The 26,745-nt window shown below is 39.9% G+C and overlaps 2 protein-coding genes across 2 annotated transcripts; one reads left to right on the top strand and one right to left on the bottom strand.

Annotated features, from left to right (window-relative positions):
- Positions 1-197: 197 nt before the first annotated feature.
- fbxw12 (F-box and WD repeat domain containing 12) lies at positions 198-15,389 on the top strand. The gene is made up of 10 exons (XM_034172762.1): positions 198-368; positions 449-486; positions 4,823-4,992; positions 5,104-5,228; positions 5,736-5,942; positions 6,019-6,183; positions 6,321-6,531; positions 9,360-9,541; positions 13,976-14,106; positions 14,246-15,389. Exons 1-10 carry the CDS (start codon positions 267-269, stop codon positions 14,343-14,345), a joined length of 1,431 nt encoding a protein of 476 aa, XP_034028653.1. The 5' UTR covers positions 198-266; the 3' UTR covers positions 14,346-15,389.
- On the bottom strand, positions 15,052-20,855 carry ptpdc1b (protein tyrosine phosphatase domain containing 1b; the record flags this gene model as incomplete). The annotated part of the gene is made up of 2 exons (XM_034172764.1): positions 15,052-15,823; positions 19,830-20,855. Coding segments are annotated over 2 exons (1,269 nt in total), but the record flags the coding sequence as incomplete, so codon positions are not given.
- Positions 20,856-26,745: the final 5,890 nt, after the last annotated feature.

Raw genomic sequence — 26,745 nt, 5'->3', positions numbered from 1 at the left:
TCAAGCAGTTATTACACAGACACCTACATTTATTCAACACATTTTCTGTTTGTTTGTTTGTTTGTTTTTTAACCTGATGCACACTTTTATTTCATCAGAAATGGCTTTGCTCCGCTTTCCTTTTATTATGGCGACATCTGGCGGTGTGTCATGTTGCTGTTGAATTGTTCCTCTTTTGTTTCCGTAGTTCAGCACTTAAGGAGTGAGACAGAGAGATAATTTACTCGCTGGTTTCACATTGACCGATTTACCGAATCCGGATATTGATGGATCCTGATGGAAATCCCTGCTTGATTGCGGATTGTCTGATTTATATTTTTACGTTCCTGGATGAGGATGATTTAGTGAGAGCCTCTGCTGTTTGTAAGGTAAGGGGCGTTCTCTTTGCGGAAGTAAAGAGCGAACTCCTTTTATGTATTTTTTTTTATTATTGTTATTTATATTGTAGGATTGGCATGAAGCTGCAGAGACCGCTTGGTTATGGAGGTGAGATTGTGATTTTTATTTATTTATGTGAAACTTTGTGACAGAAACGAATGAAAGTAATAAAAAACTTAACAAAAACGCAGTGATCCTTCTGTTTACTTTCACTTCTTTTTCATTACAGACAGTATGAGGCTAAGATAGTCATCCAACTTCATTTAATTTTGTTAATATAATCCATTCCTGCATTAAAGGCCTGCAGCACATTAAAAATAAAAGTTCGGCCTGGGGCAATTTTTTTTCCAAATATAAAGATTAAATAATTACTTTTACATTTTTCTTGAGACAAGTCAGGGATGACACATGAACATGAACATCAATGATTAAGAAATAAAAACAGTATGGTGCTGTATGGGTGTTAAGTGAGGGAAGCCACCAAGATAGGTCTGAAAGAACTGTAGGCTTAGACATAGAGTACTGTGCAAATGTTTTAGGCACATTTAATCATCATAAAAGCATGAAAAAAAATAAATATTCATACATAAATGAAATGTGTGATGAATTTCAACTTTAATAATCATTATGAAAATGGGTTCTATTTACGTGTGATTTTTTTTTCAGTAAGTCACACCAGAGGATAAGTCAGGGACCTCAACCAACTATTTTACAACAACCCGATTTAAAGTATGAGTAATTATGTTTACAGTCATTTAGTATTGCTTCATCATTTGCAACTGTGTGTGTGTGTGCATGCGTGCGTGCGTGCATGTGCATGGTAGTCTACTGGCCAGTACACTTACAAAGAAACTTTTATTATTATTATCATGGAATAAAAAAATAGCTCAAATATTTACTTTTGTTGGAATTATTTTGTGCTGACATGCCAATAAAAAATTGGCATGGGGGAGGGGCATCAAGCAGCACTTTTATTATAACTCTGAATGCCTAAAAGGTTTGCACAGTTTTATATATATATTTCTATATTATAATAGCCAAGTGGTTTCTGTGTGCGTGCATGTGTATGGCTTCAATCACAGAGAAACCAGAAAGAGCAGACATTTTGCCATTTGGCGTATGGATTTTGGGTCAAGGATGAAAAATGCGAAAATGGAAAGTTGATAGGACAAATACTTTTGGAGAAATTTGCAATTTTAGCTAACCAGTAAACAATAGGCATTGTGCTGCAATGCACCATGGGAGTTTGGGATTTGGGGATTTTAAATGTTATTGTGGTTCATGTTAGTTTAACAGTGTTGTGTTATTGGTTTATTGTGTTTTTGTAGTTCAACTGGTTTAGTCAGGTTAGTTAAGTGTCATGTTGGCGTTACCATGAGTGAAAAGTGTCTTGTGTTTGACTTCCGCCAACTGTCTCTGTTTGTGCATGTCTAAAAATAGAAGCACCTGCTTGCTGCAGAATACGGAATGTGTGTGTGTGCGTGCACTTCCGATAATTATCAAAGATAAAGTTTTCATTATCAGATTATCTTTTCAGATAACTTTGAAAACCATTATCGGACTAATTATCTTCCGATGAATTTAGACTGATAACGTAGTAAACAAAGGTGAACACATGTGCAGTTCTACCCTCTGCAAACAGTCAAGAGCTGTTTCTATAAGAAACCACTCTATCCTCCGCAAGCAAAGGAGAACTGGTCCCCCCAAAAAAGAAACATTTCTTTTAACATCATACTGATATGCAGCCAATATCACCAAAGTCATCCAGAGGCATACATTTTTAACTTATGGTTCAAATTTTAACCAAACTTATTTTGGACAAGTTATTTAAATTAACATCACTTCTGAAGTTTTATAAAGTGAAAATATCAGATATATGTTTTAGTTTTCAAGTAATGCGCTAATTTTTAAGGTTTTAGTGTGGGCATGCTGTGCCCAGCAGTTCATTATGGGTAGGATAGGGTGATCTCAGTACGGTAATCTCAGTACGTTCACGACAGGAGAATGCATTTGAGACACTCTGATCAGGACAACAGCATTAAACTCTAGTGCCTAAAACTCTTGTGAATATATTCTCTGAGTTTATAGACGTTGTTTTTGTGTTTGCTTTTATTAAATTCCATGCATCTTAAACATAGCAAGTAGCAACACAGATTATCTGGAATTTTGTTTTGGCAAGTTTTAAAGGTCTCTACTCCCATCTGTTGGCAAGTAGTGTTCATGGCAGTGCTCATACGCTGAGCAGACACTGTACCACAGAACCACACGGTGTAAAAGTTCAGAGCGCCTGATTTATGTTCTCACACACATTGTATGTTCAAAAACCACACGTTGGACTCGATGTAAACGTAAACAGAAGCATTTTTTCAAACTTAATTTACAAAAACTCTCGATGGGAGACATCAACGTTTAAAAAATGAAACAAAAAAAAACATTACAAGACACCTCTGCGGTGTTTGCACAGGCACAAGAATATCAAACAGGTTTGTTTTTCATCTGACCATACCATCGGCGATCAGGAGGTGGTCGTGAGATGTTAAACACAGCTCGTTACTCCATGTATACTAAACGATGCAGGATGCACGATTAACCTGAAACTTGGTGCGATCCAAAAATTCTCACATGAATGAAAAAGCAGCTGGAAAAGGGCCAAAACTCGCACTGGCATCAGTAGTTGGCAGTGTCCTATTTATTTTGACACCGGTTATATCAGACGGTTATCTAATTACAACTTGGCTTTTTTTTTTTTTTACAAATAAAAAATGGCATATTTACAACAAGCACATTTATCTGTAAACACCAACACGTGACACACCTCACATTAACGTGTTGGTTTACATAGAATTAATCAACCAATCAGTGTAGCGGAGGCACATTTTACCCAGAGTGCCATCTGTCTGTGTTTGTTACAAAACTTCAGAATTATTGCATTATTCAACATTAAAAGATATATGTTATATCTTAACTTTGCACAAATGACAGAATTGACATTAATTGAGTTAATCCAGCAGTACTCATTTTATTTATTCACCAAACCATAACTCAGGAGGGCTTTATTTTCCAAGACCTTGGCCTGATGGCAGTGGTGTGATTGGTTAGAGTTGAGCTTTCTGGCTCTTCTCAGTTGTGTGTGGAAGCTATGTAGTAAACTGGAACTTCCTGCAGGGAGCAGGACACTGAAAGACAGAAGTGCTAACTTGTTTGGGTCTGTTGTCGCTTTTGATGCTTTCAGAAGCGATCATGGTGTTAAAGCTCAAAATCAGCATGTTAGTAGTTCAAACTATACCAGAGACAATTCTGGAATTTATTGGTTATCTGTAACTTCTAATACATTTTTTGGTGGTTTATTGTTTTATCTTTATCAAAGATAACTTTTCAGTTATCTGATTATCTGTTATTGAAGTTAATTTTTTTGGTTGTCTGTGCCCACCTCTGGTGTGTGTGTGTGTGTGTGTGTAACTTCAATCATGGACAAACTGTGGAGAACTGACATTTGCCATTTGGTATGCTTCTGTATTTTGGGTCATTGATAAATGATGTGAAAATTCTTGGAGAAATTATGGATATTTGCTAACGTTGCTCATTACATTCTGGACTAACACGCCATTCCAGCAGGGGGAGGTAAATCATCTTTATATTAAAAGCGTGGATGCGTGTGTGCATGAATGTATTCAGTAAGTTCGATGTAAGCACATAATACAATTGTAAATACATGGATGATACAAGAAAGTGAAACACATTTCCATTGTGGTCCATTTAAAACTCAAATGACAAAATAGAAGTAATAATAAAATAAAATAATTAATGATAATAATGAGAATAACAGTGTTTATGACACAAGAACCAAACAATTCATAAATACATTAATACAGTGAATTAACATGTAAAAAGTACATAATTAACAGGAAATAAAAGGGTTGATGTCTTCTAAAAACTGTTGAGGTCTAAGGTTCTAAAAACATTCTGGACTCACACACCATTCCAACTCGGTATAGAAACTTTGCATCATTTATTACCACCCTTGAACAATGTCAGCTACCTATTTTATAAACACTACCCAATGTAGAACTTGTGGATTCCCACACGCTATTATATATATATGTATGTATGTATGTGGTGTGTACACACACACATAAAATTTACTTAGCATCAAATATATTTCAAATCATCACAACAGCTGATATCTAGTTTGTGGTGCAACATAAGCTATAAAACAAGACAAAAAAAATAGCTTCTAATATTTCTTTTTTGAAAAAACAGATCCAAAACAGATCAAAAGTAGTACCCTGCATTTTGTTTCAGTAAAAACATACATTAAGGCTCACAGATGCTTTAAGTTGCCTCCTTGATTAATTTATTTCAGTTCAATGCCTTTGTCACACATACTATTCAGAGGGATGCAGCAGATCATAACAGGCATGTAAACGTTTAATGATGTTCTCAGGAGGATATGTCTGCAGCGATGGGGTTTCTGTAACCTTGGTGTGTTGGGGAGTGATCATGTGGAAAATGCATGGAAGAAGTATTTTTTACGACGCTCCCACTTAGAGATGAAGATGATGAAAGGCCGGTCCGGAGGTGATTATACCTGCAAAAGCCTCAGAGGCCACAGAGGTACAGTCTGCTGTTTGTGGGTGTGCACGTTTCTCTGGGATGTCATGTACATGAGTTTGTGGTCCTTCCTCTTGTGTCACTGTCTGAGCTCCAGTGTTGATTGTCCGTTAGGACGTGTGGTAGGATTGGTATACCTGCAGGGGAATTCAGCGCAGCATCCGGATCTCTGGACGAAGAGCGCCATAGTCTGCAGTGCCTCCACTGATGGAACGATCCGAGCATGGGACACACAAAATGTCAGTGCCACACCTCCAGCAGATCATTCTGCATGCTCTGTAGTATGTTCATTTTAGTAGTATCAGTAACATTGATGTTTTACATTGTGAATTGGCTCCGTGAAGCTTTTCAGTGTTTGAAATTGAATGCCTGACTTTCATACAGTGAGACCACATACAGCAAGTAGAGCTGAAAACATGAACCAAGCCACAAAATAAAGAACAAAAGCAAGTATCACATACGAAAAACCAGACAGCAAAGTATCAGGTAGTTTTCCCATCAGAAGTGAAATGCTTTCTTATCAGGAAGTCCCCAAAAAAAGCCAGCAGAGAAGCAACAGTGAACACTTTTCTCTAAATGAAATTCTATTTGCACAAAATCACAGCACATCATTGATATGTGCTGTGGGCATACCCAAGTTTTTTTTTTTTTTTTTTTTTTCCATTTTAAACTACATTGGCACATTTTATACAACAACCTTCAAAGTTTATTCAACACTTTGTGTGACTCTTTGCTTTGCTGCTCAGGGTGAAGTTCTGTGGTGCAGTCCCATGCAGAGTCCTTTGACACAGATAATAAGTGATGAACAACATGAAGTCCTGATCACCGCAGACTCCACAGGTCTCATCAAGACATGGCAGGGTCAAACTGGACAGGAGGGGGCCTCCTTTTCAACTGGATCTCCATATTGTACAATAGCACAATACAGCATTGACAACGCCTGGTTTCTGTCTGTATGTAACCTGCTGATTCACTTCAGATGTCAGGGGTTGTTACCAGCTGTAAGACTTTCATTGTTTTTTTTACCAGGTAGGGACCAGTCAAGGATCTGTGTGTACACTAGCTGGTTCAGCTTTGACTAAAAAGTCCAGTATAGTTGTGTGTGATGCCTTTAAAATCGACATTCTCTTAGTTTCACCTGACAAGAAATGGATCGCAGCCGGAACCAAAGACAGCAACGATTTAAGTCCAAAGGTATTTCTTGTTGAGTCTTATAGCCAGACTGGTCTGTTCTCCTGTGCTTTCTTGTGTTACACATCTGCACAAATGACACAAGTGACAAGTACAGTTCATGAATAAGAACTCTGAGAAACTCTCTTTATATATTCCAGGTCATCTATACTGAGAGTTTGGTCTCTCCATCAGAGGATGAAGAGCCTCTGTGCCAGTCTGTGCCCATCAATAAGTGCAGGGCAGCCGTCTTTGTACCCACCCAACCTGCCAGACTGGCCCTTATAAATCACAGCCAGCACACAAACAACAACGCCCTCACTATCTTTGATGTCAGCATGAAAAAGACGAAGTATAAGACAAAAATCCAGGGTGAGGATTGAAATATGGGCTTATTGGCACAATTTGTGGTAATGAAGCTCATCTTCGCTATTACAAATGAAAAGTTTGTTGAAATACACTACTACAGGGGTGGCCAAGTTTGGTCCTCGAGAGCCACCTTCCTGACACTCTCAGTTGTCTCCCTGCTCCAACACACCTGAATCCAATGAAAGGCTCATTAAAAGCCTGCTAACAAGGCTTTCATTGGATTTAGGTGTGTTGGAGCAGGGAGACAACTGAGAGTGTCAGGAAGGTGGCTCTTGAGGACCAAACTTGGCCACCCCTGTAGTAGTGTATTTCAACAAACTTTTCATTTGTAATAGCGAGCACTACTATTTGCGTGGGGTCTTTTTCAGTCACTTATCCAGGTTTGGTATGCAGTGGTAGCAGACTAAGCAGATTAACCCACACTTCCTTGTCCTCATCCAAGTCTTCTAACTTTTACTGGGGGATCCCAGTGCATCCCCCAAGCAATCTGCGAGATGTAATATCCCTAGTATGTCCTGGGTCTTCCTTGGGTACTCCTTCCAGTTGGACATGCCTGGAAGACCTCCTGGAGAAGACCAGGAGCCATCCTCACCAAATGTTCGAACCACCTCAGCTGGCTTCTTTCAATGCAAAGGAGCAGTGGCTCTATACTCTGAGTCCTTCCTGGATATTTGAGCTTCTCACCCTGTCACTGAGTGTAAGCCCAGATACCCAATTGAAGAACCTCCTTGACATCGCTTGTTCTTTTGTTTATTAGCCAAAGCTCATGACCATAGGTGAGGATAGGAGCATAAATTGAGAGCTTCGCTTTCTGGCTCATAGTCTTTTCTAATGCAAGTGGTCAGGTTTCTGTACGTCCTGATTCACAACACCAGAGAGGAAACCAGTTTATCTTCACCTCCAGATAGTAACCATCTATCTGGCACACCCAGGTGGTACACGGGTGGCCCCTTGGTCTTTTCAAGTTACTGGACTCCTCAGTGCTGGGGTACTTGTGCACTGGATCATACACACAGAAACACACCACATGACCCTATGTTCTCTCATGATGCAAGTAGTACACATAATCTGAGTCTTCCTAAGTAACCATTCATTAAACAAAAAGTAATTCCAGTGGTACCCAAGGATTCGCTAGAGAGACCAAGAACCAAAGACTTATAGATGTTGCCTTAGGTCACTGGTTAGCTTCCAAGTCTCATAACCACATAGTTAGACCTTTTTTTTTTTTCTCAAAGGTATTGATGTCACTATACACCTCTATCTGGCAGCATCATAACTCCATAAGTGTTTCCCAAGCATCTCTGGATCTCAAAGAGGTCTTAAAGAGGTCCCAGAGGTCCTAGAGACATGAATGGTACCTGGGATTAGCGAATGATTCAACAATGTGTTTTGACAGTTTCAGCACAAACAAATACACTTCTGATGCCCAGGGAATTATTGAAAGCTTGGATCTTCACAATTGCAAACTCAGATGCTCTAACTCCCCATCCATTTTCTCAAGTACCACAATCATTGTTTCCACAGAGGTTACTCTCTGACAGAAGCACCTAAGTACCGTCCATGCAGTATGGATCAGAGTACATAGGCGCCACCACGGGGCTGCCAGTATTCAGAATTGCAGTCAATGAGTATGTACAGAGATAGGATACAGTTGTTGGTTGACTTCACAGGCGTGAAGCCAAATGCGGTTGCAGCAAGTAATTGGGATTAAATGCTTGAAGAGTGACCTTGCAAGTACATTGGTTGGCACAGAGAGCTGTGTCCCTGTAGTTATTGCCTTCACTGTAATTTTACAGGGACAGCAAGTGTTATTATTCAGTCTGTTACGATGATACCTGTCTGCCAGATGGAAGCAAAGGTGATTTGCAATGCCAGGAAGTTGGCATGTCCACCTACCTCCTGGAGTTCAGCCTTGATAATGTAGATTGTTGCAGCTTTCCCTGCACTTAACAAAAGTTAAGCTATTGTAAAGATTAGTGTTTAATGCTAAAATTTAGCTCCTGAAAACAGCTTCACCAGACTAGACTGAAATGTTCCTACAAGACATGTCAAGTTAGGTCTGGTGAACCTTTATCCGAGAGCTAAATTTTAGCATTAAACACTGATGTCATGTAACGTTAGGTCTGGAAGCATGTGCTGGTGTGGCATGTTGCCGCATCCTCCACCACACCTTGGAGCTGCCTTGGGTCATGGATAACAGCCCCAAAGAAGACAAATGGCCCATCTCCAACACTTGAAAGTAACCATCTATCTGCCTCAGCCAGGTGAAATGTAAGTGTCCACTTGACCATCTCTAGACGCTGGGGTCCTCCACACTGAGGCACCTGTTTGCTGGATCATGCTCAGAGAAATGTGCCACGTGGCCAAAATGTCACAGTTGTTCAGAATGAAGGCGATACCCCCTTATCTGAGTCTCCCTAAGTAACTGATGTAAAATTGAACTGTGGATCCTCTGGTCACAGTCATGCCTCTTTAACCTCCAAGCCACCTCCCCAAAGCAGACAAGAACACCAGTCACTTTTTTTGTTTTTGCAATTGTGCCCTACATATTTAAACCCCAGAATCTTTATGCCAGTTGTCTGTGGGCTGTCCACGGACACTGTGAGAAATATACAACTTACGTGAAACAATTAGGAGGAAAGTAAGAATGAGAAAAATTAGACCTCTACCACTGAATAAATACATGTATGAAGTCAAGTCAATACATAGTAGGGCAGGTTCATGATTTGTGTTCAACTCCGGTGTGGTGTGACAGCTAAAATTACAATAGTTTGTTGTGTCCAATTGCTTATGGATTTTTTAATTTAATTTTGAATGCCTTCTCATTCCAGTCCAGCAGGTGGAGTCCTTTCCTTTAACACAGAAAAGCTCAGCTTCACAAGTCCTTCTAGAGGCCAAGGACAGTAACTGCTTCCTGGTGGCAGCTGAACAGGAGCTGTGGGTTTATTCTCTGAAAGGAGCCCTGCTGGCCAGCTTCAAAGACCATATAATGGCAATCTCCTCAGTATGTGTGGTAAGCTTCTTTCCCTTCTTATGTTGAGGTTAAAACCATATTCCAAGTATTCTTTCACCAGTAAAATTTATACCCTCTGTGTGAAAGGTGTGAACAGTGGCGCCTCCAAAGGCTTTTTTTTCTTTTTTGTGGTGGGGGCAAAGTAAAAACATGAATATCTTGAAATGGAGCGACAGACGTTTTAGTTAAAGGGCATTTTAATATGTTTTATGTCACCGATATTAATGAGCGAAGCTTCTGACCTTCTCATCATGCCATTCCAAATAGTTTTACATGTAATTTCCACACTAGATAGACACTGACTAACCTCAAGGGCTGTCAAGGTGCACACTGCCTCTCAGGTTAACGTTTCAGACTGTCCACTGAATTTGCCCCAAGAACCTCTCTATTAGCACAAGATCTCCTCTGTTACTGCTCCAGGAAGATTTCAACATTTGGCATTTCTGGTTTCAGTGTCAACTGTCCACTGAATTTGTGGGAGATCTTGTCTATTATCGCTCCAGGAAGATTTCAACATTTGCATTCCTGGTTTCAGAGTTGACTGCCCACTGAATTTGCACGAGATCTCCTCTATTGTTGCTATAGGAAGAGCTCCACATTTGGCGTTTCTGGTTTAATTTCAACTGTCCAATGAATTTGTGGGAGATCTTGTCTATTATCACTCCAGGAAGATTTCAACATTAGGCATTCCTGGTTTCAGAGTTGACTGCCCATTGAGTTTGCACAAGATCTCCTCTAATGTTGCTCCAGGAAGAGCTCGACATTTGGCATTTCCGGTTTCAGTATCGACTCGACATTTGGCATTTCCGGTTTCAGTATCGACTCAACATTTGGCATTCCCGGTTTCAGTGTCTACTCAACATTTGGCATTCCCAGTTTCAGGGTTGACTCAGCATTTGGCATTTCCGGTTTCGGCTTCGCTCTACCACAGAGCAAGCTTGCTCTCCGGCGCCTGCTGCCCTTTCGCTTCCCTCATAATATGAACAGTATTTTTAAACATGAATATATGTAGCAGCTAACAGCTACTTTTTGTGTAATGGTTTATTGGCGTAATGGCAGGTTCTGGCTCCTCGATGAAGTTGTTGACGAGGAAACAATCAAGTTTTAGTTTTCCTCGTATACCAGGGCCAACTGAATAATTAAAAAGGAAACATCTGATGTGAGTGTAATGAACTGGCCCAGTTGATCCCTGTGTCTAATGTCCATCGTCCAGGCTGTTCAGCTAACTGTCCCCTCCAAAATAGGATCTGGATCCAAGCATGTTTATCAATCGGGACATTAATTTCCTAACTTGAACATCAGGCATTGATTGGCTGACAGCTTCTAGATTGTCATCACTAGCTGGCTGTCACACAAGCACGGGAATGTTGGAGGAGAAAATCTTGTTCATCGTCAGATAAGTAAGACGTCTTCACCGAGTAACATACACTTTAAAATAAAACATAAACAATTTGAATGCTTACAGCTTTTCTTGAAGCTTTTCTGTGCAAGAACTACCTCATAATTTCCAGTAGATCACAGGGCCATCTGATGACCACAATCAAAAGGCCTGCATGTCACCAGTCTGACATGCAGAACTTCTTGCCAAACAGAACTTCTGCCTAAGGGAAGCATGTATAAAGTGAATAAAATTGGTCCTAGCACAGAACCTTGTGGAACTCCATAATTAACTTTAGTCTGTGAAGAAGATTCCCCATTTACATGAACAAATTGTAATCTATTAGACAAATATGATTCAAACCACTGCAGCGCAGTGCCTTTAATACCTATGGCATGCTCTAATCTCTGTAATAAAATTTTATGGTCAACAGTATCAAAAGCAGCACTGAGGTCTAACAGAACAAGCACAGAGATGAGTCCACTGTCCGAGGCCATAAGAAGATCATTTGTAACCTTCACTAATGCTGTTTCTGTACTATGATGAATTCTAAAACCTGACTGAAACTCTTCAAATAGACCATTCCTCTGCAGATGATCAGTTAGCTGTTTTACAACTACCCTTTCAAGAATTTTTGAGAGAAAAGGAAGGTTGGAGATTGGCCTATAATTAGCTAAGATAGCTGGGTCAAGTGATGGCTTTTTAAGTAATGGTTTAATTACTGCCACCTTAAAAGCCTGTGGTACATAGCCAACTAACATAGATAGATTGATCATATTTAAGATCGAAGCATTAAATAATGGTAGGGCTTCCTTGAGCAGCCTGGTAGGAATGGGGTCTAATAAACATGTTGATGGTTTGGATGAAGTAACTAATGAAAATAACTCAGACAGAACAATCGGAGAGAAAGAGTCTAACCAAATACCGGCATCACTGAAAGCAGCCAAAGATAACGATACGTCTTTGGGATGGTTATGAGTAATTTTTTCTCTAATAGTTAAAATTTGTTAGCAAAGAAAGTCATGAAGTCATTACTAGTTAAAGTTAATGGAATACTCAGCTCAATAGAGCTCTGACTCTTTGTCAGCCTGGCTACAGTGCTGAAAAGAAACCTGGGGTTGTTCTTATTTTCTTCAATTAGTGATGAGTAGAAAGATGTCCTAGCTTTACGGAGGGCTTTTTTATAGAGCAACAGACTCTTTTTCCAGGCTAAGTGAAGATCTTCTAAATTAGTGAGACGCCATTTCCTCTCCAACTTACGGGTTATCTGCTTTAAGCTACGAGTTTGTGAGTTATACCACGGAGTCAGGCACTTCTGATTTAAAGCTCTCTTTTTTAGAGGAGCTACAGCATCCAAAGTTGTCTTCAATGAGGATGTAAAACTATTGACGAGATACTCTATCTCACTTACAGAGTTTAGGTAGCTACTCTGCACTGTGTTGGTATATGGCATTAGAGAACATAAAGAAGGAATCATATCCTTAAACCTAGTTACAGCACTTTCTGAAAGACTTCTAGTGTAATGAAACTTATTCCCCACTGCTGGGTAGTCCATCAGAGTAAATGTAAATGTTATTAAGAAATGATCAGACAGAAGGGAGTTTTCAGGGAATACTGTTAAGTCTTCTATTTCCATACCATAAGTCAGAACAAGATCTAAGATATGATTAAAGTGGTGGGTGGACTCATTTACTTTTTGAGCAAAGCCAATAGAGTCTAATAATAGATTAAATGCAGTGTTGAGGCTGTCATTCTCAGCATCTGTGTGGATGTTAAAATCGCCCACTATAATTATCTTATCTGAGCTAAGCACTAAGTCAGACAAAAGGTCTGAAAATTCACAGAGAAACTCACAGTAACGACCAGGTGGACGATAGATAATAACAAATAAAACTGGTTTTGGACTTCCAATTTGGATGGACAAGACTAAGAGTCAAGCTTTCAAATGAATTAAAGCTCTGTCTGGGTTTTTGATTAATTAATAAGCTGGAATGGAAGATTGCTGCTAATCCTCCGCCCCGGCCCGTGCTACGAGCATTCTGACAGTTAGTGTGACTCGGGGGTGTTGACTCATTTAAACTAACATATTCATCCTGCTGTAACCAGGTTTCTGTAAGGCAGAATAAATCAATATGTTGATCAATTATTATATCATTTACCAACAGGGACTTAGAAGAGAGAGACCTAATGTTTAATAGACCACATTTAACTGTTTTAGTCTGTGGTGCAGTTGAAGGTGCTATATTATTTTTTCTTTTTGAATTTTTATGCTTAAATAGATTTTTGCTGATTATTGGTAGTCTGGGAGCAGGCACCGTCTCTACGGGGATGGGGTAATGAGGGGATGGCAGGGGGAGAGAAGCTGCAGAGAGGTGTGTAAGACTACAACTCTGCTTCCTGGTCCCAACCCTGGATAGTCACGGTTTGGAGGATTTAAGAAATTGGCCAGATTTCTAGAAATGAGAGCTGCTCCATCCAAAGTGGGATGGATGCCGTCTCTCCTAACAAGACTAGGTTTTCCCCAGAAGCTTTGCCAATTATCTATGAAGCCCACCTCATTTTTTGGACACCACTCAGACAGCCAGCAATTCAAGGAGAACATGCGGCTAAACATGTCACTCCCGGTCCGATTGGGGAGGGGCCCAGAGAAAACTACAGAGTCCGACATTGTTTTTGCAAAGTTACACACCGATTTAATGTTAATTTTAGTGACCTCCGATTGGCGTAACCGGGTGTCATTACTGCTGACGTGAATTACAAAGGAATTAAAATCCCTTGTGATCTATATTTTGTATTATATTTTAGCTTATGAAAGCGACTTCTAATTGGACTTTGACCTTAAATTTCTTTTTTGAGGTAAACATTTGTGGAATTGGAAACTAATGTTAGTGGAGGTTTGTTCACTACGAGCACGGTGCTCTAGTCTAGTGGTGTTTTGAACAGGCTTACAGACATTTGGCAGGGCCAGAGCCCTCTGAAGCTTCACTTTAGTGCCACCTATGGATATGAAGTAGAAATATCAAAACGTCTACTTTCTGCTGTATTAATATTTACAGGATAGCTTTCGCGTTGTGACGGCATCTCAGGATCTGTCCTTGCGAGTACTGACATGGAGAAATGACAGAGACCACGGGCTGACTCTGGAGAGCCGATACCACTTACTAGGTGGCTCGCACACAATGTCCAGGTACATCACATGACAGAACCACTGAGTTGGTATGAGTTATTCATAATTAACATCATGAGAGAAATGCAGATTGTTCTGTTTTTTTTTTTTTTCATTTCTTTGGCAGTTGTTACATGACATTTTCTGTTTTATGTTGCAGAGGATTCACTCACGTTGCTTGTGACTACTCCAGCATCGTGGCCTCAGTCGAAGGCAAAGATGGAAAAGATGTCTTAAAGGCTTATTCTTTCACCTCCTGATTATCACTGCCATACAAAAGACAACTGCCGCACAGTTTGCTTGTTGCACTGAGTAACAAGACATTAACATTGTATTTACATGATTGGTGAGAACCTATAACTATAACCTGTAATGGTGTGGCTGTTTTATGTACTGATAATTTGTCCAACATACGGGGTAAAGTTGTGTTAAGTTGGAATGTTCTATGACGCACACCCAAATGTCCTCAGACCACTTAATGTTACAAACTGGATTTGACCTGACTGCTTTACGTACAGTCATGATGCATGCCCAGATGTCATCATTTGTGTGCAGTCTAAACTGATAAAACCAAGCGCTTCATATCTGTCTGGGACAAAAAATAGAGGTGCCCGATGGAACGTTTCGTTATTGCTTATCACGCTGACACAAGCAAGGTCATCACAAAGTTTTGATATGACACATACCGCTTGAACAAACAATGCATGTCACCCGCTTACCACGTCAACGATGCACCAGTATTTGCAGCCAATCACATAGCTTCATTGATACACGACGGCAGGGTAAGACCGCCCACCTGGGGGCAGGTGGAGGGCAAGAATAAGAACAGCTCAGCCCTAATGTCGGGGCTCTTTGTTGGAACGGTGCATATGACGTTTTGCTTCTGGAAGACCCCAGCGCTGTCTTAGTGACTTGGTTCTCAGTGTAGGTATCTCTTAATATAACATCTCTTTTTTTTTTAAGTCCGTCTCCTGTCTGTTACAGAGTTCGTTCACCACATAAAACTACCGGGTGGGGTTCAGGCAGGCAGAAAAAACCCAACAGTTACATATAAAATAATTTTTATGACAAAGCACAAAAACAGATTATATTACCTACGTCAAAGGGAAGACAATCGTGTTGAGTTTCTGTTCTTCCCTGATGGCTATAGTTCTCATGTCATGAAGGGCACAGCTTAGGACAGTTGTCATGGTTTCATACACTTTTCTTCCATCCTCTGATTTATTTTCTTTCTGCCCAAAAGCGAACAAGATAGTATAGGTGTAAATCAAAAAATGTAATAATCATAATAATAATGGATGAGGACGCTCATTTGTCTTCACTTGCTTACCCATGTGAAAGCCTTGATGGTGCGATTCAGAAATGCATTTTCTACTTCAACTGGTATCTTCATCATGTGAGCCATACAGTCGAGTATGCATGTTAATGTTTCTTTAGGTGCCTAAGACGAGATGTTGAGCATCGTATTCAGAAACAGTAGGGTTGTCTTGGCAATTCAGTGTACTACTGCTGTTTCAAATCTCAAGGTGTGTGTGTGAGAGCGAGAGAGAGAGACCTGGTCCAGTGTGTTAAGGACAGTCTGAGCATCAGTGTTATCGAGGCTCAGGGTCATGGCATCCTGGATGGATATGACTGGTTCTTTAAGCTGCTCCAGCCATGCCCACATCAGCCCGGTGAGGATAAAAGGATCTCGTTCCATACACAGCCTTTCCCAAGCACCGCCTTGGTTTAGTTCCTCCTTTAAACATTGAATATTAGCATTAGAGTCGGTTTGCCTAACTGACTGCTACAGTGCGTCTAAATTTACTAAACAAAAAATTATGATGAGAAGAATGGCCAACTCTGTGTTCCTTCTGAGAAATACTTGTACTTAGATTTATTTTGAATTTTACAATAGGTGATATTAGAATGTCACCTGTGGAAATGTACATTGTATTTCTGCAAGCAGGCGTTTCACTAAAGATAGATGCTAAAATGTCAAATTGGTCCTGTCTCTGAAGTGGTAGCTCCATGGATAATGACCTAGGCTACTAGCTGGCCAAGATACATAGGGTCTGATTTATTTAAGGTTTGCATGTGTAAAAATGTGCGCAACATTATAACACTTGCACACCTGCATGCTGATTTACAGTCAGTGTGCAGTGATGATTGTGTCTTTCAAATTCATGGAACAGCACATATTGTCCATTTAACATGCCTACTTTCATTATTATGCAATTTGGGGTTTGTCCACCCCAGTGCACAGAATTGTGTGAGACAATATCCAAACAGCTGATGTTTACACATGCAACCTGATTTATCAAGGTCAAAAGAAAATTTAGTAGGCCCTCATATCATCTGTAGTTTGTATGTTTGAAACCTTTGTGTTAACTTACTGCGCTTGACAGAATGCTGTTCCAGCAGCACAGAGGCTGCCAACTCCTCGTACACAGAATTTTAAAATATTATTTGCATATTTAAAGAGTTAACAGTTTACTTTGTGGTTGTTTCTTTCACAATAAATACGAGTATGTCCATGCTCAGCAGGTGGACCATATACTAAACACAAAGTATATTTTGGTGCGACTCATGATCATAACTGTCATTGACATGTTACACAAATAAACAGGCGCGCACAACTGTGCACACTCGGTTTATGTGGCAGAGTTTATGCATAACGAAGCACATAACAATATCTGCATGTGTCCAACTGAATTTTCTTTTGCACTTGACGCCATTGACATGCAACATCCTCATTTACGTACTGCTGTCTATGTCATGTTACCACCCAATATCAATTGAGCACTAAGTCATCTGCAAAACTGTCTCCACCCCATTGTGTAAAGATTTGGATTGCCCACACAATTTAGCACTCATTTTCTGTGATCTTAATACGTCAGGTGCTTTTTCTGCATTGTCAGTACCGGTACTGGCCATGGCTGGGGGAAGTAACCTACAGTAGTGTTCAGAACAATAGTAGTGCTATGTGACTAAAAAGATTAATCCAGGTTTTGAGTATATTTCTTATTGTTACATGGGAAACAAGGTACCAGTAGATTCAGTAGAGTCTCACAAATCCAACAAGACCAAGCATTTATGATATGCACACTCTTAAGGCTATGAAATTGGGTGATTAGTAAAAAAAAGTAGAAAAGGGGGTGTTCACAATAATAGTAGCATCTGCTGTTGACGCTACAAACTCAAAACTATTATGTTCAAACTGCTTTTTTTTTTAGCAATCCTTTGAATCACTAAACTAGTATTTAGTTGTATAACCACAGTTTTTCATGATTTCTTCACATCTGTGAGGCATTAATTTTGTTGGTTTGGAACCAGGATTTTGCTTGTTTACTAGTGTGCTTGGGGTCCTTGTCTTGTTGAAACACCCATTTCAAGGGCATGCCCTCTTCAGCATAAGGCAACATGACCTCTTCAAGTATTTTGACATACCCAAACTGAGCCATGATACCTGGTATGCGATATATAGGCCCAACACCATAGTAGGAGAAACAAGCCCATATCATGATGCTTGCACCACCATTCTTCACTGTGAACTGTGGCTTGAATTCAGAGTTTGGGGGTCGTCTCACAGACTGTCTGCGGCCCTTGGACCCAAAAAGAACAATTTTACTCATCAGTCCACAAAATTTTCCTCCATTTCTCTTTAGGCCAGTTGATGTGTTCTTTGGCAAATTGTAACCTCTTCTGCACATCTTTTATTTAACAGAGGGACACATAGCTTCACACAGGTGTCTTCTAACTGTCACAGCATGTACAGGTAACTCCAGACTGTTTTTGATCATCCTGGAGCTGATCAGTGGGTGAGCCTTTGCCATTCTGGTTTTTCTTCTATCCATTTTGATGGTTGTTTTCTGTTTTCTTCCACGCGTCTGTTTTTTTTGTTTTTTTTGTTTTTTTTTGTCCATTTTAAAGCATTGGAGATCACTGTAGATGAACAGCCTATAGTTTTTTGCACCTGCGTATAAGTTTTCCCCTCGCCAATCAACTTTTTAATCAAACTACGCTGTTCTTCTGAACAATGTCTTGAACGTCCCATTTTCCTCAGACTTTCAAAGAGAAAAGCATGTTCAACAGGTGCTGGCTTCATCCTTAAATAGGGGACACCTGATTCACACCTGTTTGTTCCACAAAACTGACAAATTCACTGATTGAATGCCACACTACTATTATTGTGAACACCCCCTTTTCTACCTTTTTTTTTTTTTTTTTTTACTAATAACCCAATTTCATAGCCTTAAGAGTGTGCATATCATGAATGCTTGGTCTTGTTGGATTTGGGAGAATCTACTGAATCTACTGGTACCTTGTTTCCCATGTAACAATAAGAAATATACTCAAAACCTGGATTAATCTTTTTATTCACATAGCACTACTATTATTCTGAACACTACTGTAAGTCAAACTGACATCCTCTCCAGGGGGCGTCATAGACTCTCACCCATTTCACGCTATGTAATCCAGGGAAAGGCACTGGAACTTACAGGCCTCAGGGCCTGTATGGACGTAACTTCTTCTGAACAATCAAACAATTAACAACATTGTAGAAAGTGCTGAATGTATAACATATTCTAGATCAAGCAAAGGTCATGCTGTTTGTATTGGGTTGGGGGGATGACTGCCTGTTAGTGCTGCAATTCTGAATTCTAACATTGAACATCTTATTTTTCAATTTCAATTTATTTTCATTCATATAGCGCGAAATCACAACAGAGCACTTGAAGCACTTGCACTCAAAGCACTTCACACAGGTAAGGTCTAACCTTACCAACCCCCAGAGCAACAGTGGTAAGGAAAAACTCCCTCTGAGGAAGAAACCTCAAGCAGACCAGACTCAAAGGGGTGACCCTCTGCTTGGGCCATGTTACAAACATAAATTACAGAACAATTCACGGACGAATATACAAGAAATGCTGTTGGCGCACAGGACAGGAGAATCGCCAACACGAATACAACTCCCATCTCTGGATGGAGCTGCACCTTAAACAGAGAGGAAAAACAGAATCAGGCATCAGAAATTGGCAGTATTAAACAACAAGAAAAACAGAAGAAATACTAAGGTGATTGCCGGCCACTAGCCCTAAACTTCACTAAAAGACCCAGAATTTAGGTAAAGCTGAGGCCGCGGCCCGCTCCAATTACTAATAAATGAATTAAGAGTAAAAAGCGTAAAACAAAACTGTACCAGTATGCTAGCCATATGAAAGGGAAAATAAGTGCGTCTTAAGTCTGGACTTGAAAGTCTCCACAGAATCTGACTGTTTTATTGATGCAGGGAGATCATTCCACAGAACAGGGGCACGATAAGAGAAAGCTCTGTGACCCGCAGACTTCTTATTCACCTTAGGAACACAAAGTAGCCCTGCACCCTGAGAACGTAAAGCCCGGGCTGGTACGTAAGGTTTAATTAGGTCAGCTAGGTAGGGAGGTGCCAGTCCATGAATAATTTTATAGGTTAGTAGCAGAACCTTAAAATCTGATCTCACTGTGACAGGAAGCCAGTGAAGGGATGCCAAAATGGGTGTAATGTGGTCGAACTTTCTGCTTCATGTCAAAAGTCTGGCTGCAGCATTTTGAACCATTTGGAGACCCCTAATGCTAGACTGCGGTAAACCAGAAAATAGAACATTGCAGTAGTCCAATTACTATTTTTGCATAGTATTTTTCTGTACTATGGTACACAACGTCAGTTTAGAATTTTTGTAGGTTTTTATTACTTCTACCAACAGCTGAGATGGATCATTTACCTGCCAGGTTAAGACTTTGTGCTTGTGCTCTTCTTTACCATCTTGAAAAAGGTCCACTGCGAGTGCTTGTGCCACGAGCAGCCTCCTGGCCTCCAGAGACAACTCTGACTGCAAGGTGATAAAGGGCACCTCTGACTGCTCATCTTCTCTACCCTGAGGTATCTTTCTGTTTAGTGCTAATTCTTCCCTCTGCTCTGCTTTCCATCTGGACAATATGTTGCCCTTTTTGGTAGCATCATCATTTCCTACAGATTCACTGCGTTGGATGGGTCTTGTCTCTGTTTTCTTCAGAAGAATGTTTGTATTTTTTTGGCCTTCAGTGTTCTTGAGCTCCCACAGGGAGCCTGCTGAGTTGTGCGACGTGATGGAGGTGTTGCAACTCCAAACTTGAGGCTGACATTCAGGGTGGGTGGACTCACAGTGGGGAAATGGGGCATTGCTCTGTGGTAGAGAGTTAAGCGATTGTGTCAGGAGGTTGAGCTGAGAACCCAGCCGCCTCAAGTCGGACTCACTGTAGCTCAGGCTTTTGCGATGGTAGAAGATTGGTGGCTCATTGAAGTGTCTGGGTAAGGTGGGAGTACCTGGTAAACGGGGCTCCTGTGTAAATAGTTCAGGCCCCATCTTCTCAATAATGCTGAGGGTCATTTCTATGTCTTGGACATCAGGAGCTTCTAGAATGTCTTCTTCAATCACCTGTCGATTTTCTGCAATGTCTATCAGCAGCCTAGACACTAGTTGGACAATCTTTGGTAGATATCTAAGTTCCCTTCGTTCATAGCCATGCAGAATGTGTCTCTGGAGCTTCAGGTACTGCGACAGGGTGACCCGTTTGGATCGGGGCTCAGCACAGGAAAACACACTCCTCAGAGGAGTAAGAAACTGGACAAACTGTCTGACGCACCGCAGCTGACTCCGGGTTTGGATGGAATCCGGGCGTTTAGCACGAACATATAAAATAGCCTGGTTAGCAGACATCCTGGTGGTATGGGCCAAGAAACACGCTAACAGCACCCCTGGTAGGAATAATGAGTGTCAGAATATACAGATAAAACATTAGACTGAATATTCAAGTTAAGCATTGGGACTTTGCTCAGTCATTAAAGTTTTCCAGAAGTTACTTTCCTGGTTTGGAACAAATTGCAATTGATGCTGAACATTGTGAGGTTGATACATTATATTTAACCAAGAAGACCCAGAAAACATTCAGCACAGTTAATGTATCTGACAGCACTGCTTGCAATTTATATCCCTTTTTTTAGTTTTCAAGCTGTTTTGCCATCAGTGATGTGAATTCTTCCTTTTTTTTTTTTTTAGGAAAAAATATTTGGAGACTCAACAAGTAATACAGCTGCTTTTGAGTTGCTCTAGATATCTCCAATAGGGGAGGTACTTCACAAATCCTAGATAGTACCTCATTTTCCAGAGTATAAGTAGCACCGGAGTATAAGTCGCACCTTTGTCTATGTTATGAGTGCTTTAATTTGGATTTTTTTTGTGCATTGTTGGAGTGTATTTTTTATTGCTGGCATTTATTCTTTTATTATTGGAGTTTGTTTTGTTTAGTGCTTTGATTCTTGGAAAAGTTCTATAATTTTTTTTTAATTGCTATTATTAAGAACAAACTTGTGAATTTATCGTATAAGTCGCACCGCCGTATAAGTTGGAGAGCCTCCCAAACCAGTAAAACCAACAAAAAAAAGAGCATGACTTACAGTGCCCTCCAATTCTAATTTGTTTGTGACATTTCAAATACAAAAATAAAAATTTGTAAGATTATCTTCCTTAAACTCAAAGTGAAAGCAAATCTCTACAACCTGATATAAATTAATTAAAAATATAAAACCCAAAATGATGGGTTGCATATGTAATGGAACACTTTGGTATAATTCCTGGAAATAAAGTAAGTCCTTTCGGCTGCTCCCTTGTTTTGCACTCGGGGTCGCCACAGCAAATCCGAGGTAGATCTGCATGTTGAATTGGCACAAGTTTTATTTGCCAGTTTTCTTTAGACAAGTCAGGGGATGGATACATGAACATTTCCAAGTCACTGAATATATCTTGGACTTTATTTACATCAATTATGAAGAAATACAAACAGTATGGCACTCAGTATGGTAAATCTGTATGGAGTAGACAGTTCTCAAAAACTGAGTGACTGTGCAAGAAGGTGAAGAGTGAGGAAAGCCACCAAGACAACCAGACAACCTGGAAGAAGTTACAGGCTTCTGTGGCTGTGACTGGAGAAATTGTGCATGTTTTGGATTTTGTATCACTAGTTTGAGAACTATCTACTCCATACGATTTACCATAGAGTGCCATGCTGTTTGTACTTCTTCATAATTGATGTACATAAAGTCCAAGACATATTCACAGACTTGGAAATGTTCATATATCCATCTCCTGACTTGTCTGAAGAAAACTGGCAATAAAGGTGACTATTTACAGCTAATATACCAGCCCGTTCCCTTACATTATGCAAACCATCATCTTGGCTTTTATATTTTTAATTAATTTATATCAGGTTATAGAGATTTGCTTTCACTTTCAGTTTAAGGAAGCTCATTTTAGGATTTTTTATTATTATTATTTGTATTTTTGTATATGAAATGGCATAAACAAATTAAAATAAAAAACTGTATACTCCGGAAAATACGGTAGATTGGATTTTCCAGTTCTCTTGACTGAATTCAGCAGTGATTTAGCTTCATGATAACAATGGGACAAGCATTACCATGGACGCCTTCTATGCTGCTAAGCAAGACTAACAGTTGAGCTTGATTAATGCTGGTCCCTTATCTATTCAGAGAGGAGTCTCTCTGAACAGAAACCAATGTGTTGTTGTGCAGTTAGACCATTTTTTTTGTACATATGTTAAAATAGTGACCACTAGTGTAGTAAAAGTTAGTCATGATTTACTCATGGTTACTGTTATTATGTGTTCCACCAATAGAGTGCCATGTTAATGTAACAGTATACAGCATGACTAGCAGTTTGCCCCAAACAATGAAATTTAATTGCTTCTGGCTGACTTCTTATATTTTAAAATTCACCTGTTCTACCGAGACCGGCGTGACAGTGGACTGCTATCTTCCCTTCTTGCAGTGCAAAGGCCATAACTTTAACTGCATCCAGAATGGTTGTGATGGTCCCCACTCCATAGTCACTCCAGCCATAATTGTAAAAGTAAACTGGAGGGAGAAACAGATGTTTTCAAATGCATTTAAGCAATACTGCAGATTTGCCAAGAATTCCTGAAAGTACTCACTGTTGTTTTCCATGAAGACCTCCGGGTGGTATGAGAAGCCGCTCTCTGGTTCCAAAGGGTTTCCACAGTGAGCGTGTTCACTGGGTATCTGCAGGTTGATCACTGTTTTAATACCATTCCTTGACACAAACAAACACACAAAGTCACACACTTCATCACACAGGCTGTGTGTTCAGAGTGGAGATGACACATTGAGGCCAAGGTGTGTGTGTGTGTGTGTGTGTACCTGTTGAATTGATCAATAATTTTATATTTCTCAATGATTTCTGTAGAAGGTCTGGACATGGCTAGAAGGTGATCAGTAACCCTGAAATGACAGAAAAATTGACATACAGTGCACAGTTTTCTAATATATCCTTTCAATGTAAAATATGTCTTGAAGAATTTTGTTGTACTACCCTGTGCTAATATGAAATTAATAAACATTTACCAGCAGGAGTAGAGGCCTTTTATGGCCTGTTGTTCGTCACTCCAGGAACTTGGGTTGTCATACTTGCAGGCTTGACCTCCACAGCCGATTGAACATTGCATATTTTCAGGGATGAGGCTACGTATTGCTTCTCCTACCATTGTGTACTTTGCTCTGGGAGCTCTGACTGGAGTTATTATGGCAAGAAAAAGGTGAGAAAGAAGTTGATATTTTCAGGAAATGAGCTGTATGAATTGATGAAACCGATACTATAAAATTTAAGGTTTTTCAGAATAGAATACAGTTGACATACTTTAAAATACAGGGTGCCCCCCCCCCCCCCCCCCCCCCAAAAATGGAACCCATAAAAATGGTAATAAATCCTACAAAGGTCCAGCAAATTCCAAGACATTTGCCAGACTTAAACTTCAGTCTGGGTATGACCATTCCCCAAAGTTTCAGTTATCTTGGTCGCTTTGCATAAAAGTCATGTTGTCTCAAAATTATGGTCCAAGTGGTATGATTTGTTGGCGAAATAGGCCTCCAGGCAAAATGTTTTTTCCTGGAGTTGACCAAGACATGTTGGGGAAGATGATTCGTCTTCCCCAACATGTCTTGGTCAACCAGGAACTTACATATGAAGACAATTGGAACGATAGTCTTCTCCAACATGACTTGGTCAACCAGGAACTTACTTATATATAAAGACGATTGGAACAATAGTCTTCCCCAACATGACTTGGTCAACCAGGAACTTACTTATATATAAAGACGATTGGAACAATAGTCTTCCCCAACATGACTTGGTCAACCAGGAACTTGTATATAAAGATGACTGGAACAATAATCTTCCCCAACATGACTTGGTCAACCAGAAACTTATATATAAAGACGATTGGAACAATAGCCTTCCCCAACATGACTTGGTCAACCAGGAACTTATATATAAAGACGACTGGAACAATAGTCTTCCCCAGCATGACTTGGTCAACCAGAAACGTATATATAAAGATGACTGGAACAATAATCTTCCCCAACATGACTTGGTCAACCAGGAACTTGTATATAAAGATGACTGGAACAATAATCTTCCCCAACATGACTTGGTCAACCAGAAACTTATATATAAAGACGATTGGAACAATAGCCTTCCCCAACATGACTTGGTCAACCAGGAACTTATATATAAAGACGACTGGAACAATAGTCTTCCCCAGCATGACTTGGTCAACCAGAAACGTATATATAAAGATGACTGGAACAATAATCTTCCCCAACATGACTTGGTCAACCAGAAACTTATATATAAAGACGATTGGAACAATAGCCTTCCCCAACATGACTTGGTCAACCAGGAACTTATATATAAAAACGAATGGAACAATAGTCTTCCCCAACATGTCTTGGTCAATGCCAGGAAAAGACATTTTGCCTGGAGGCCTAGTTCGCCAACAAATCGTACCATTTGGAGCATAATTTTGAGAGAACATGACTTTTATGCGAAGCGACCAAGACAAGATTGTACACAGACTGAAGTTTAACCCACCAAATTTCTTGAAATTTATAGGATTTATTGCAATTTTATTGGGTCTGGGGTTTTTTTTTTTGGTCACCCTGTACTATCAGGAAATACAAGCATCTCCAAATCTAGGTTGCTTTGTAAATTAGGATCATCAGTGGAGAGTGTTCGCTTACAGATGACTTAATCCTCCTCTAACACTATATGCATCTGACATCAGAGTATTATTATAAAAATAGCCACTGTTTTGGCACCAGAGTACAACAGTAAATTAAAAAAAAAGATGCTTTAAAGCCTTACTTACTATATTCCATCAGAGCTCCACCTCTTGTTTTTACAGGGAATGCCATATGAATTCATTGCAGAGTCACTGTCGAGTCTGGCAATACAATTAGAAAGCTTATTATACGCCTTATTTTAGTCCTGCGCTTACACTGACATCACATTAAAGTCTATGATATTGTAGTTGTTTTATAAAGATTAGCATGTGGTACATATGCGAAAACTTACAAATGCACGATTTATTCAAAGATTGTTGGATTTCAGTCAGTCCATTTTGAAGCATTTGTCCTGCTGCTTTTCATGGCCAAACGTCTCGTCCCAGTTCCTCTCCACAGATTAACGATCACAATGCCAAAGCAAACCAATGCAACAGTTTACTTGTAATTGAGATAAGGAATACAAGTGGTCCACCGCCGGTGTTGCCAAGATTTGTGAGATCAAGCCGCAGTGCTCTGACGTTGTTGTTTCCTCTGCAGCTCTGTGCAAAGTCAATCCCGTGGCCTCGCTTGATTTGGTTTGTCTCAGATTAGCTCGATGAAGTGGGGTGAGGCGGCACAGGTATGCACAGGATTCTGTGCACTTGCCAGGATGTCAGATTAAAAGGCGGGGATGTGATGACCCCAACAAAAAGCCAAAAAGGAGAAGTGTCTTCGTCCTTTGGAAATAGTTCGCTGTGCTTCCTCTTTTGTAAATCTTTAGGTTGTGAAAAACTATTCCTGATTCCTTCTGGATTAGCCTACTAATCTTGTTGTTCTACAGGATTCCCTCTTCTCTGCCTGGCACATTCTGACCCACTCGTGTACAGGACCAGGACATCATACAGTTGTAACAACTCCAATATGCATTAATGACGCACACATAATGACAGGCATCAGAGGGCTGGTGCACACTGTGTGCGCGCTACACATCACAATATAAATATAAATGTACAAATAAATATACCTATAATATGTCTGTAATGGTGTTTGACTATGGAAGACTTCATCATGACTTCTGTGAGACTTCATTCATTCATGCCAATCAATCACAGAAATGTTGCTGATCAATATATGCTTTAGATCATCATCATCAAGGCTTCCTGGTCATTGTTTTTTTTAAGTGCTTTTAAGACCATGTTGTCCTTAACTTTGACCAAATTCCTCCATCACACCATCTATGCTTCTTGGATGTTGAGATATCAAAATAAATAAATAAATAAAAACAAAAATAAAAAGATAATAAAAGAAAAAGAAAGGAAAAAAGTGTTTTTGGACCATGTTTTCCTTGACCTTTGACCAAACTACTCCGAAATCTAATCACTTCGAGATATCGGTCCAAGTAATATTCCCACAAGGTTTGAGCCATTGCAGCTTCTTGATTGTTGAGATATTAAAACAGGTTTTGTTTTTATTGACCATGTTTTCCTTGACTTTGACCTTTGACCAAACTACTCCAAAATCTA

The sequence above is a fragment of the Thalassophryne amazonica genome, chromosome 6 (genome assembly GCF_902500255.1).
Source record: "Thalassophryne amazonica chromosome 6, fThaAma1.1, whole genome shotgun sequence".
NCBI classification, from domain to species: domain Eukaryota; kingdom Metazoa; phylum Chordata; class Actinopteri; order Batrachoidiformes; family Batrachoididae; genus Thalassophryne; species Thalassophryne amazonica.
This window is presented reverse-complemented; position numbering and strand designations above follow the sequence as displayed.

What these genes read in the sequence shown, in the direction of transcription:
- fbxw12 (XM_034172762.1), top strand. Translation starts at nt 267, where the DNA reads ATGGATCCTGATGGAAATCCCTGCTTGATTGCGGATTGTCTGATTTAT. An exon ending in CAATCTCCTCAGTATGTGTG is followed by an intron (nt 9,542 to 13,975) that starts GTAAGCTTCTTT and finishes TAATATTTACAG; the next exon opens with GATAGCTTTCGCGTTGTGAC. An exon ending in GGCTCGCACACAATGTCCAG is followed by an intron (nt 14,107 to 14,245) that starts GTACATCACATG and finishes TTTATGTTGCAG; the next exon opens with AGGATTCACTCACGTTGCTT.